This window comes from Octopus bimaculoides, chromosome 4 (genome assembly GCF_046866305.1).
Source record: "Octopus bimaculoides isolate indiv1 chromosome 4, ASM4686630v1, whole genome shotgun sequence".
NCBI lineage: Eukaryota > Metazoa > Mollusca > Cephalopoda > Octopoda > Octopodidae > Octopus > Octopus bimaculoides.
Window position 1 is genome coordinate 54,679,530 of NC_142931.1, and position 13,205 is coordinate 54,692,734.

The following is a 13,205-nucleotide window of genomic DNA, read 5'->3' on the forward strand; positions in this document are numbered from 1 at the left end:
ATCATGTGTAATTTTTTTTTTGTTCCAACTGAAAGTAAACCTGTATGTGTGTATGTAAACTCCTCTGCATACAGAGAATTCTCCTTCCCACCCCCAACATAATCTAAGCAGCAGTAGCTTGTACATATTGCACATATTGCCTTTTTTGTTAAACAGTTCTAAAACACTTAATGTATTGTAACTAATCAATGACCACACTGTAAACACTCCAAATACTTTTAACTTGTTGTGATACCTTTGTTAGTAAAACATGCTGTTGTAATGTTTAAATATTGCTTTTGCATTTGTTGTTTGGCTAAACTCTCATTTTCAACTACATTCATGTCAGCAAATGTTTCTTGTATTTTTTGGAATTTTAACATCAAATTACTCACCTACTCACTCATAATAAAAAATTAGTTTCGTGCAGTCATCATCATCATTGTTTAACGTCTACCTCCCATGCTGGCATGGGTTGGATGGTTTGACAGGAGCTGGCCAGCCAGGGGCCTGCACCATGCTTCTGCGTCTGTTTTGGCATGGTTTTTACAGCTGGATGCTCTTCCTAACACCAACCACTCTGTGGAGTGGGTTAAGTGTTTTTTTATGTGGCACTCGCACAGGTGAGGTCAGTTTAGGCATGGCTTTTACAGCTGGATGCCCTTCCAAATGCCAATCACTTTATAGTGTAGACTGGGTGCTTTTTAAGTGGAACCTACACTTAATTGGTATTTTAGTTATTTATCCTGAAGAAAGAAAAGGCAAAGTTGGTCTCAGCAATATTTGAACCCAAAGCACAGAGAAAAGAATGAGTTCCCAAGTAACTTTGCAAAACAAAGAATCTTTGAGAGGGGAAGGGGCATTAGAGGAGGTGATCTTGTGTCAAATGATGAATGGTTAGAATGTGACAGAGAAACAGAAACAGATGTCCTGCTGCAAAGAAGGTTCCTGGTTACCCAGTTAGGGAGAGTAAGAGAGAGAAAGAAAGAGTGTGAGAGTTAACAAGAATGTGGGTAGAAACAGGTGTGCTGCTGAGGAGGAGGGACATGGTTACTTAAAGAGAGAGGGAGAGTTAACAAGAAAGAAGTGTGCTGCTGTAAAGGAGATACATAGTTACCTAGCAAGAGAAGGAGGGAGAGAGAGTGATCAAAAATGAGGGCAGAAACCGGTTTGTTAGTGTAGAGGAGATGCAAAAAAAAAAAAAAAAAAAAAAGGATGGATATTTAACACATGTTTCAAGATTCACAAGACCTGCTTGAAATAATAGGCATATGTCCTTCAAATTCCTTGGAGAAGGAAAAGAGAAGCAACTTATATATCCAATCTCTGGTCAGAAATCTCAGTCATTTTGGTCAATCTTATTATTACTCTTTTACTTGTCTCAGTCATTTAACTGTGGTCATACTGAAGCAGCGTCTTTAGTTGACCAAATCAACCCCAGGACTTACTCTATCAGTTTCTTTTGCCGAACCGCTAAGTTATGGGGACGTAAACACACCAGCATCGGTTGTCAAGTGATGCTGGGGGGACAAACACAGACACACAAACATATACACATACATACATACATAATATATATATATATATATATATATATATATATATATATATATATATGTATATACGACGGGCTTCTTTCAGTTTCCGTCTGCCAAATCCACTCACAAGGCTTTGGTCAGCCCGAGACTATAGTAGAAGACACTTGCCCAAGGTGCCATGCAGTGGGACTGAACCATGTGGTTGGTAAGCAAGCTACTTACCACACAGCCACTCCTACGCCTATGTATATATTTTTATCCTCCTTCTAATCTTTCTTTGTTCTCCTTTCTTTCACTCATTCTTACTTTCCTTCCTTGCATAGAATGTAGTAAAAGGATTGGTGGGGCTGTGATATGAATGTTCTTTTCTTAGCTTTACATGTTACTGGTCACAAGGGAGAGGGAGGAAGGGAAGGGAGAGAGTGAGAAAGGGAAAAGGAGGGAGAGAACGAAAGAAAATCACTCCAAGTACTTGATTGGTATTTTAATTATTGATCCTGAAGAAAGAAAAGGCAAAGTTGGTCTCAGCAATATTTGAACCCAAAGCACAGAAGAAACTGGAACAAATATTGGAAGGTATTCTAACTGCCGCTCTAACAACTCTACCAAAATACCACCCTTGTTTCTGAATACAAGTTGCAAGTGATTGTATCCTACATTAAAATCATCATCTATTAAGCTATCAGAATTGATATCTTATTAAATAATTTGCAGTCTTATTATAACCATTATAACCAATATGTTAAAGTTTTGCATAGTTATGATATTCTTAAATTAGCATAGCTTATCGGTAGTTATGAACTCATTTCTCAATAGATACTGGATGATTGAATAAATTCTCTTAAGGAGTAGCTATTATATGCTTATGAAAGCTTACAATTCACCCCGCCATATCACATTTTGAACTTAATTCTTTCATGAATCACTTGAGATCATAACTCTAGTGTTCAGCTCCAGATTCTCTGGTATTAAGTAGGTGAATAATAAACCTCTCTTTGAATACAGCTCTATTACAGATAATTTCCCCCCGAAGTTTGGAATCTGTTGTTCAGTTGAACAAACTGAGGCAGCCTTGTTCAGAGATATAATAAAATGTCTCTTGCTTGATACAAACCTATTTTTATTTGCTCAGTCACTTCACATCTTCACGTATTTTTATTATCTTTCTGAAGGAGTAGCTATGATAAAATTCTTAAATTATTCTGTTTCTTTTCAGGTGGATGTTATGGGTATTTGTGAACTGTTGTGAATTAATATTTCACCATGTCGAAATCTGTGCAAAGTTCTCGAATGGAGACGGAGGCTGTACGAGATCTTGGTACATTTGTACACAGTCATACTACAAGTGACGCTGATATTCAAGGTATGTCTAATGATTAAAATTATATTCTCAATATTTCCTTTTTTCTTTTCTTTCTATGAAGTGTAAGGTGTTTTATGATTTGTATAGAGGATTAAAAAAGTTTAAAATAACTAACTGGCTGTGTATATATGGCATGCAGTAACCTGGCAGAATCGTTTGAATGCTGGGCAAAATGCTTAGCAGCATTTTAAAAGACTAGCGTCATTAATGTTATGAAACTAAACTACTCATGAAAGCCCATCAATGTATTGGAAGCATTTATACTGTTTTTACTGATCTGTGATATGGGAATAACCAATCAAATTCTTGCAGGAAGCCTACAGCTCTTACACTTTAGCTGTGCTAACCTTCAGACTATCTTTGGAATCATGCAGGACTTGGTCATATGAGACACAGAGAATAGTCAAGATATACCATGTTCATTTGTTCTCCAGCGTGTTCTTGAAAGGTAGCTGTTGCTGTTTAACCCTTTTGTTACCATATTTCTGTTGAGATGCTCTGTGTTTCTTTCAATTAATTTTAAATATAACTAAGAATTTAGTAAAATAACTTAGTTATCATTAAGCTAGTGTTAGGTACATAAATTGTGACGAAGGTTTGGTGGAAGATTTTAGTTCAGAACTTGAATCCAGCCACAATTGTCATATCTTTCTATATATACATTGAGAATAGTGTCTTTCATTTTTTTTTTTAAATGGCTATGTGATTTAAAGGATATATGGCTGCTATTTCTGTCAGCCCAAGCTGCCAGGTAGGGGCTTCCTTGTTGACTGCAAAATAGCTGAGTTGTTGTTTAGTCCCGACTATCCTGTTGTATTTTTAGATTTCATATATTTAGGATTATATTATTCAATAATAGTGGGAAGAGTGGTAAACAAAATATCTTTTTGGTGTTTAATTATGTCTTTTCATTTTGAGTTCAAATCCCATCAAGATCAGCTTTGCCATTTGTTCTGCTGGGATTGATCTAATTCATTATATCCATATGTCAAGGCCTGCCATCTACATACAAAATCCATATTATGGTTGTTTTGTGAGTGCATGTATGTTTGATGTTTCTTTAGTACTCTCTTGTTATTTATTTAGTTACTAGGGCTAATTCCATTGTCTGCAGCCTTCCACCTTACCAAAAAAAGAAAAAAAATGTCTACCCCCTCCCAAATCTTCAGGATTTGATGTTCTTGTGCACATATAAGCAACCATTATTTGACTAATTTATATAATTCTTATCACTTTAGATCACCGTTCTCAAGAAACTGTTTACATTGGTCTTCGTGTACCAAGGTCTCGACGGCATCGCAAGAGACATCATAGACATCACCGCAAGGATGAATCCAAGGAACTATTCAAAACACGTGTGTATAATATTCTAATACATTTCACTTGTATTCTACAACTTCTCCATTCAATACCTCTCTTTAAACTGATGGATTTCTTTTTTTACTTTAAGTAAATATACTTAGAACTACAAGTGTTGAGCTGACAATGGGCTGAATTCTTGGCATCCCAGTACTTTGTAGTATCTGAAAACATTTAAAAGTATTTTGGGATAATTTTTTTTCCTTTATAAGATTTGAAGCCAAAATACCTACCTGAGAAATATCATTGTAATATATTTTAACAATGTATTGTTATATGTGGAGGTGCAATAGCCCAGTGGTTAGGGCAGCGGGCTCTCAGTCATAGGATCGCGGATTTGATTCCCAGACCGGGCGTTGTGAGTGTTTATTGAGCGAAAACACCTAAAGCTCCACGTGGCTCTGGCAGGGGATGGTGGCGAACCCTGCTGTACTCTTTCACCACAACTTTCTCTCACTCTTTCTTCCTGTTTCTGTTGTACCTGTAATTCAAAGAGCCAGCCTTGTCACACTGTGTCATGCTGAATATCCCCCGAGAACTACTTTGAGAGTACACGTGTCTGTGGAGTGCTCAGCCACTTGCACGTTAATTTTACGAGCAGGCTGTTCCGTTGATCGGATCAACTGGTACCCTCGACGTTGTAAGCGATGGAGTGCCAACAACAATTGTTATATATTTTCATCATCGCCTTTCATTCTTTTGGGGTCAATAAAATAGGTACCAGTACAAGTACTGGGGTTGATATTGGACTTCTGCCATAATTTGAGACCATTATTATTATTATTATTATAATTATTAAGGCGGTGATCTGTCAGAATCGTTAGCACACCAGGCGAAATGCTTAGCAGTATTTCGTCTGCTGCTATGTTCTGAGTTCAAGTTTGCCTTTCATCCTTTCGGGGTTGATACATTAAGTACCAGTGAAACATTGGGGGTCGATGTAATTGACTTATCCCCTCCCTGCAAAAATGACTGCCATGAGGCGAAATTTGAAACCACCATCATCATCATCATCATCATCATCATCATCATCATCATCATCATCATCACCACCACCACCATCATCATCATCAGCAGCAGCAGCAGCACGCCGGATGAAATGCTTAGCGGTATTGCCTCCATCACTACATTCTGAGTTCAAATTCCGCCAAGGTCGACTTTACCTTTCATCTTTTCAGGGTTGATTAGATAGTTGCCAGTTATGCACTGGGGTCAATGTAATCGACTTCCCTTCCCCCAAATTTGAGGCCTTGTGCTTCAAGTAGAAATGATTATTATTACTAAGGTGGCGAGCTGGGTGGAATGCTTAGCAGTATTTGATCTGCTGCTACGTTCTGAGTTCAAATTCCACCGAGTTCAACTTTGCCTTTCATCCTTTTGGGGTCGATAAATTAAGTACCAGTGAAATACTGGGGTTGATGTAATTGACTCATCCGCTCCCCCAAAATTGCTGCCCTTCTGATAGAATTTGAAACCATTATTATTATTATTATTATTATTATTATTATTATTATTATTATTATTATTTAATTTTTTCTTTATACTATAGGCACATCGCCTGAAATTTTGGTAGGGAAGGGCTAGTCAATTACATTGATTCCAGTCCTCCACTTATACTTATTTTATCGACCTCTACAGAATTTTAACTCAGAATGTAAAGAGCCAGAAATGCTGATAAGTATTTCTTCTGGCTCTTTACATTCTAAGTTCAAATCCTACCGAAGTCATCTTTGTCTTTCAGTCTTTCAAGGTTGATAAAATAAGTAGTACCAGTCAGATACTAGTTTTTTTGAGGGACTAATATGTAGCATTGAATTTACTGGAGGAAAAATATTTTTACAAAAGACACCAAATAGCCATGCCTAATAATATCACAATTTATTATCTGAAAGCCAGTCCCAACATCAATACTGCCAACTGTGGGAGTAATTGATTATTCATCTAATTGAAAGCTTTTGATTGATCTAAATTGATAAAAGTTCTACCATACTTAGGTTTAAATTCCAAACATTTTGAGTAAAATTGATTGAAAGCACATTTTATTTTGTTGAATGACTATTATTAACATTTCTTATATTAACAGAAAAGCAAATCTTATGTTGTTCCCCATTCTTTGCATATATAGTATCCTCTACTTGAAAGCTTCCACTAGTTATTTTAATCTTTCTTAAATAAGAGTTTTCTACATGTTTTCAAACTCAACCTTATACTTAGTTATATCATAAAAATTATAACTACCTTTGTAATGGTAGTTATGATTCTTCTTATTGTAATAACAGTTCATGCCCTGAATTCAGCCAAAATTATGTTGTTGATATACAAGTTTAAATTCACTTTAAACTGATTGTCTTTATAAAGCTGAAATCCATCTAATTATGATATATTATTTTTATGTAAAGAACCGTTTATTTTTTTCTTCATCATTGGTATTTTAAAAATTATTCCAGATATATGTGTTCTTACCTGATTGGCAAACCTTCTGTTTTTTTTTAAAATTCAAACTTGAGTGCTCTTATCAACTCTTGCATTGTTATTGTATTGGCCTTACTCATCAAAATTCTAATTGTAAACAACCTATATCCTTTGACTCCATCAGTACCAAGTTTTTATTTTAAATGGTTGTACTAAAAAGCTTGCTCATACTTTGGTTCTTACTCTGGATATCACTCAAACTTACAGCATGTAAATGTTTTCCCTCCTAACAAGCTAAGTTTTAATAAGTATAAGCCACAAGTTTCTGATGTTTCTTCTGAAACAGTTTCTATATAATATGTGTACAGTATTTTGACTTAACATTTCTATATGAGAAAACAAAAAACAAAAAAAAAAAAACAGGATACTGATGTGATGTTTTTCAGGTTGCGGATATGACCGGGTATGTTTTGTCTGTTGTGTTACACATTGTTATGTGTACATCTGCAGAGTGTACCTCCATGTTAACCCAGTAATCTTTCCTTAACAACCATTATTTCCAGAGGTGTATAATAGTAAACTGAACTGAATGAAATGCTCCAATACCAAAACTCTTTGCTGTAAAAGTGTTTTTTTTCCTCATCAGTAATTATAAATTATTATCAGGTTTTTACTAATATAATATAAAAGCCACCTCAGGAACTGTAATAGGTTCATTACTTCAGACAAACTCACCAGATTTCATATTACCCATTTTTTTCTCCATTTTCCTTTTTGTTTTTTTTTTGTTTTTTTTTGTAAAGAGTAAAACCAAGTCAATGTGTTTATAAATAAATACACATTAAAAATGTGTATTGGAAAATTATACTTTTACAAATGAAGCAAAATGTATCTGCTTTGTAAGTCTCAATCTAGTTAATGTGTACTCTTATGATGATTATTAATATTTATATTCAAACTAATTTCCTTTCATTGTCTTACACCATATTTCAACTGGTTTAAATGAATACCTCAGATTTAACTTTGTTTAGTTCTTGTTTCAGTACTAGAATCATGGGTTATAACCTTGATATCATAATTAGTATAGTTATTATTTAACAGATTACTTCTGAGAAATTCTCAGACATATCTATAATATTGGTTTCTTAGCTTGTACTTGGTATAAATGTTTGTATCATATTTCAAAGAATTTCAAAGATCCACATTTTCATGAAATACAAAATGCATTCACCTCTAAGTTATGGTTGAATAGTTAATGAGAAAAAGGGTTACAAAGGGTTAGTAGCAGTGAAACAATTACTCCAATTATTGGACTCTGTTGTTGTTTGATTAATGAAGGTTCAGCAGGACACAGCTGCACAGTGTTCTTAGTTTGATGTTTTGCTGTGTTGTCTCATGTAGGAGTTCAGACCTATACGGGTCTGAAAACCCAGCAAAAACAACGTAACCTAGTTCAAAATGTAAGTAAAGCAATGTCTCTATTGATCTGTATGTAAAACAATCTCTCTATCTATCTATCTAATGTCTTATACCAGTTGAATAATGCAAGAGATAAAGTATATGCTAACATTTTTTCTTCTTATCAATTAAATTTTTCTTCAAAGGAAGATTTCTTTCTGGCAGATATTTTAAAATAAATAATCATTATAATTTTCTTTAACCATTTGCCTGTCCAAATGATTTTCATATGTTTGTCCTAAATGTTCATGCTTATTTTCAGGCTTATAGTTAGTCCTTATTTCATATGTTCTTAATAATATAAAGCTTTACTTTTGTAAGTCCCAAGTTACTCTTGTGGCTGGGGGAAAAAAAAAAAAGGGAATGTGTTATCATATATGATGCATGGACTCAAAGGAAATATGTTCTGTGTATCACATATGACACACAGGATGGACAAAGAGTTAATTCTTAAAATTATCACTTGTGAATGATATTTGTTAATCTGATATATATAAATTTAAAATAATTTTTTCTGTTCTATATTTTGACAGTTTGGGTTTTTTTTATCTACTAAGAATGGTAGGATTAGAAATCTGCATTCTTCTTCAGTGTTGTGATAGGTTTAATTCATTGAAAGTATAATGTAAGTTATGGCACTATATTTAAACATCTGGCATAGGTTTAGGATTGTACTCCTTTCACTGATACAACTAATTTAAAAACAAAACTAGATTGATTATTTAAAACTAATTGCACTTTAACATTTGATACTTAAAGATTTATAAATATTATAAATATATTTTTCTCTGAAGTTCTTGCCAATTGTTATAAATCCTGTTATCGATCTATTGATATATCTTTTCGAACTATTCCTTGTAGCTCATAAAAGGCCCCTTTAGACTTGATATCTGCTGCAGTAACTTGGTAAATATTCTCCTCTTGAGAATTTCATAGAAATCTGTGTTACCAAAAACTAAAACACACATTTGAGATTAACCCCTTTATTAATGATAGTAATTGATCAAACACATTCTTTTTATTAATAACAATGGAGGTTTATTTGAAAAATAAGTTGAACATTTTTTGTAAACACGTAATCTCTAATTAAAATGATTGACTTTTCTTTTTGTTTGTGTTTTTCACCTTTCAAAAATTGTGTAGTTAATATGAATATTACCAATCATAGTAAACATAGTTAAAATAAACATTTCTAAAAAGAATAACACCTGTGTATCTTAGTATTATAATATAAACATGTAATATAATTTTAGCAGACAATATATTGGATTAGATTTTATCTTTCTTGCTACTAAGATTCATTTAACATTTGCCATTAAATGTTGGTGTTTAGATATTAATTTTTAGGATTCTGCACTTATGAATTGCAAATGTTAATTGTTTCTACCTGGTTTTAACCCTATATTTCTAGTTCACTATACTGTACACTGTATTTCATTTCTTTTTTTAATATTTCTCTTCTAATATGTTCTAATATGCATTTTTTGCCTTATACAGAAGTATAAAGCAGTATTTCTATTACTGTAACCTAAATATTTTAAGTTACTATCTCAATATTTAACATAAGTGAGATATACATTGCTGATAATTAAGGGTCTATTGTGAGGATTTAGGAGAACTGCAGAGGTATTTAAGTGTAGAATTATATATGACTTAGTGCACAAACTGTAAATGCAAGTTGAATTTTGTGAGAGCTATGCAGCTCTCGCATAGAAATGTTATTACCATTGAGAGCCTATGTGCATGGTATATTCAATGATGGATTTAGTATGCATACAAGTGTCCATCAGAACTTGGTTCTCATTTCCCTCTTATTCATTATAGTTCTCCAGGCCATAACAAAGGCATTTAACACTGGCTGTCTATGGAAACATCTGTATCCCATCAACTAGTTTTCATTGCTGGACCTGTCAAAGAGTTCGTGAAGAAATTCCAAATGTGAGAGAAAAACCTAGAATTGACAGGTCTTAAAACTCAGCAAAGACAAAATATTTTAATCAGCAAGAATGAAGTCAAGACTTAACTGCCATTTTGAAAGTATACATGTCTGATATACAGAAAAACAGTATGAATTTCATACAGTGTACTGAATGTAAATAATGTGTGCACAAGAGATGCAGGGACCATTGGCAGGCTGACAAAGAACGAAGACTGCAGCAATAGAATATTTTGAAAGGTTTCTTTCTCCTGCCTGCTACTGGTGGTGGTGATTCTTTCTAAGACTTTATGGTGAATGGGATAAATAATTATTATGTATAGCATTGGGTACAGCTTGGTGTTTTGCATCACTGTTCCAGACTGAATTTGTGGAAATCTTTGATTTATGTATTTATTTGACCTGTGGTAAGTATGGAGCTGATAAAGAAACCCACCATTATTTCATACTGAAATACTTACAAACATTCTCAATGTATTTATATGTTCCTCTAAGTGATGGTTAGTAATATATTTGAATTTAACCCATGATATATCCACAGCTTGGAAACTGAAAATGAACCGAAGCATGACATGACAGGATGCGAACTGATTGATCAGTTTTTGTTTTGTTTTTACTTTTTGCTTCCCTTGAGAAATTTATTAGTGTCAGGAATTTTAGTCTTGACAAAATCCTTTTTATTCTTGAAACTGTTTATGGATTCAAAGGAGGATTTGTATTAGTAAACTACATAAAACTAAGGAAGTAGTATCAGTAATTTTTTAGTATTACTCAGTTGTTTGAAACATGTCTTAAAATATTTTTTACATGAAATTATGACAGAAGCATTTAACTTAGATTGAACAATTAAGAAACAGATGTTGGGGTAGTCTAAGGGAAGTTTATATAAAAAAAGTATATGGTTATTTCAGTCATCCATCCATCTTCACCTACAGTTACTGGGAGAAACTTGGAGTAATCCTCATGCACCTCCCTCATAGGGTCCTACCAGAAGCAACCATCATTTAACTTTTTAACTGGACTTCCTAGTATGGCCAACTGAGATTATTAGGATATTGTCCAACCATCCTGTTCTTGGTCTAGGTCTCCTGCTGATTGGTTAGTCTTGAAAAATCCATCTTGCAATTCTTTCCTGTAACAATCTAATTACACGTCCATCAAATGAGCTGTAACCTCTTGAAGTGAAGAAGTAGCACCTCAACCTGGAGTGATTTCCTGATCTTTGAGCAATGCATGCTGTCTAGTAATGTTACTCCAGAGATCCTTTAACAATATATTCAATAAAAAGAGCTAATTGCCTCTCTTTCTTTTAAGATAGCGCAGTGTGATATGAGGTGAATTGGCCAGAAGAATGGGTTTTATTCTTGTGTTGGAAAATGTACAAGTCAAAGACAAGATAAAAGTCTTCAAACCTTTCAGGATAATGTTAATACTTAGTGTGTAGAACAAGGTATATAGGAAAGTAAGTTGATTTGCACTGTGTAAATAATGGGAGTGTAGGAATTTGATGTCAGGTGTTTATGTGATAAATAGTTACAGATGAGTGAGATTGAATTTGAGAAACAAAGCTGTGAATTGTTTCTTGGCTTACTGGTTCTAAGCTGGATCAGAAATAGTTTTGTTGTGTTTGAAGGTGTGTTTTGAATGGTTGATGTTTATTTAGGGCTTATGTATAAATATATGCATATCATATTTAAAATAATATACATACATGCATACGCACGAGCGCATGCACACACACTTTACTGTCACTAAAACGTGATGAAGTGTGCAGGAAGCACCAGCATTGCTAGATATAAGAGTCAAAGACTCTTTTGCCACAAAAGCACATGTTCTATTTATTGACAAGGTAAATTTCAGCTTCACCACCTGCAATGGTGTAAGTATTACTGATGATCATTAATTTCCACACAAAATTGGCATTCCAATCTTTTGTACTCACTTGCAGTGGGGAGGTTATCTCCCTTGTCAGTAAATAGAATGTGCTTTTGTGACTAAAGAGTCTTCGACTCTTATTTCTAGCAATGCTGGTGCTCCTTGCACCTTTTGTCACTTTTTAGTGACAGTGAATTATTTCCTTTTTAGTTTTGAATTGCATCTAGCCACCTTAAGTTATATATATATATATATATATATATATATAAAAGCATATTATGTTTAAAAATATATCCATATGAATATATTCAAGGTGTCTCAAAACACATATACACACGTTGAATGACTATAAAATCATTTTTTATCAGCATATTTCATTTTCAAAATTTGATAGAATCTATGGACAGAATTTAAGTTTTCGTGAATGCCCCTGTTCTAGCCAAGACACTGCTGATTATGAGAAACAATTAAATTACAAATATCAAGGAATATTTCTCATTCAAACGCTACCTTCATTTCATCAACTGTTGCTGGTTTTGTATCATAAACTTTCTCTTTTAATTATCCCCATAAAAATTCTCTGGTGGCATGAAGTTTGGTATTCTACTGAACCATTTCATGCAATCCACTTGTTAAGCTAACTCTCATCAAGGTAAGCCCTTACATTACTATGGTAGTCTGGGCTGCCCCATCTTGCTGGAAATAAAACTCCGCATTTTCAAACTTCTCTTGAATGTTTGGCTTGATAGATTGTTGCAGCAAATTCAATTAATGAGACCTAGTCATTGTACCATTATAAAACAATAGTCCAGTTAATCCTTTTGGTGATAAGCCCTACCATACTGTAACTCCTGGTAAATTAACATGACATTCCTCCATAATATGAGAATTCTTAGATCCCCTTTAGGTGCAGTTATAATGGTTGATTGATCTAGTTAATTTAAATGTATCTTTTATCTTTTACTTGTTTCAGTCATTTGACTGTTGCCATGCTGGGGCATAGCCTTGAAGGGTTTTAGTCAAACAAATGAGCCCAGAACTTATTTTCTTAAGCCTTGTACATATTCTTTTGCTCTTTTTTGCTGAATCATTACGTTATGGGGATGTAAATACACCAGCACTGGTTGTCAAGAGGTGGTGGGGGATGAACAGAAACACAAAGACATACACACATTGCATTGATGTATACACATTTGTATATATATGATGGGCTTCTTTCAGTTTCTGTCTATGAAATCCATTCACAAGTCTTTGGTCAGCCTAAGACTATAGTAGATGACACTTG

At 33.9% G+C, this 13,205-nt stretch overlaps 1 protein-coding gene across 9 annotated transcripts in view; it reads left to right on the forward strand.

Annotated features, from left to right (window-relative positions):
• Positions 1-13,205, forward strand: part of LOC106879207 (sodium-driven chloride bicarbonate exchanger) — a 281,395-nt gene that overhangs the window by 175,865 nt on the left and 92,325 nt on the right. For all 9 annotated transcript variants that reach the window (XM_089350784.1, XM_089350786.1, XM_089350779.1 and 6 more), the window contains 2 exons: positions 2,734-2,880; positions 4,119-4,235. Coding sequence is in view for 5 of the 9 variants with exons in the window: in XM_089350779.1 (XP_089206905.1) it covers positions 2,781-2,880; positions 4,119-4,235 (217 nt within the window). In the remaining 4 variants the exon portion in view is untranslated. The remainder of the gene's footprint in view (positions 1-2,733; positions 2,881-4,118; positions 4,236-13,205) is intronic.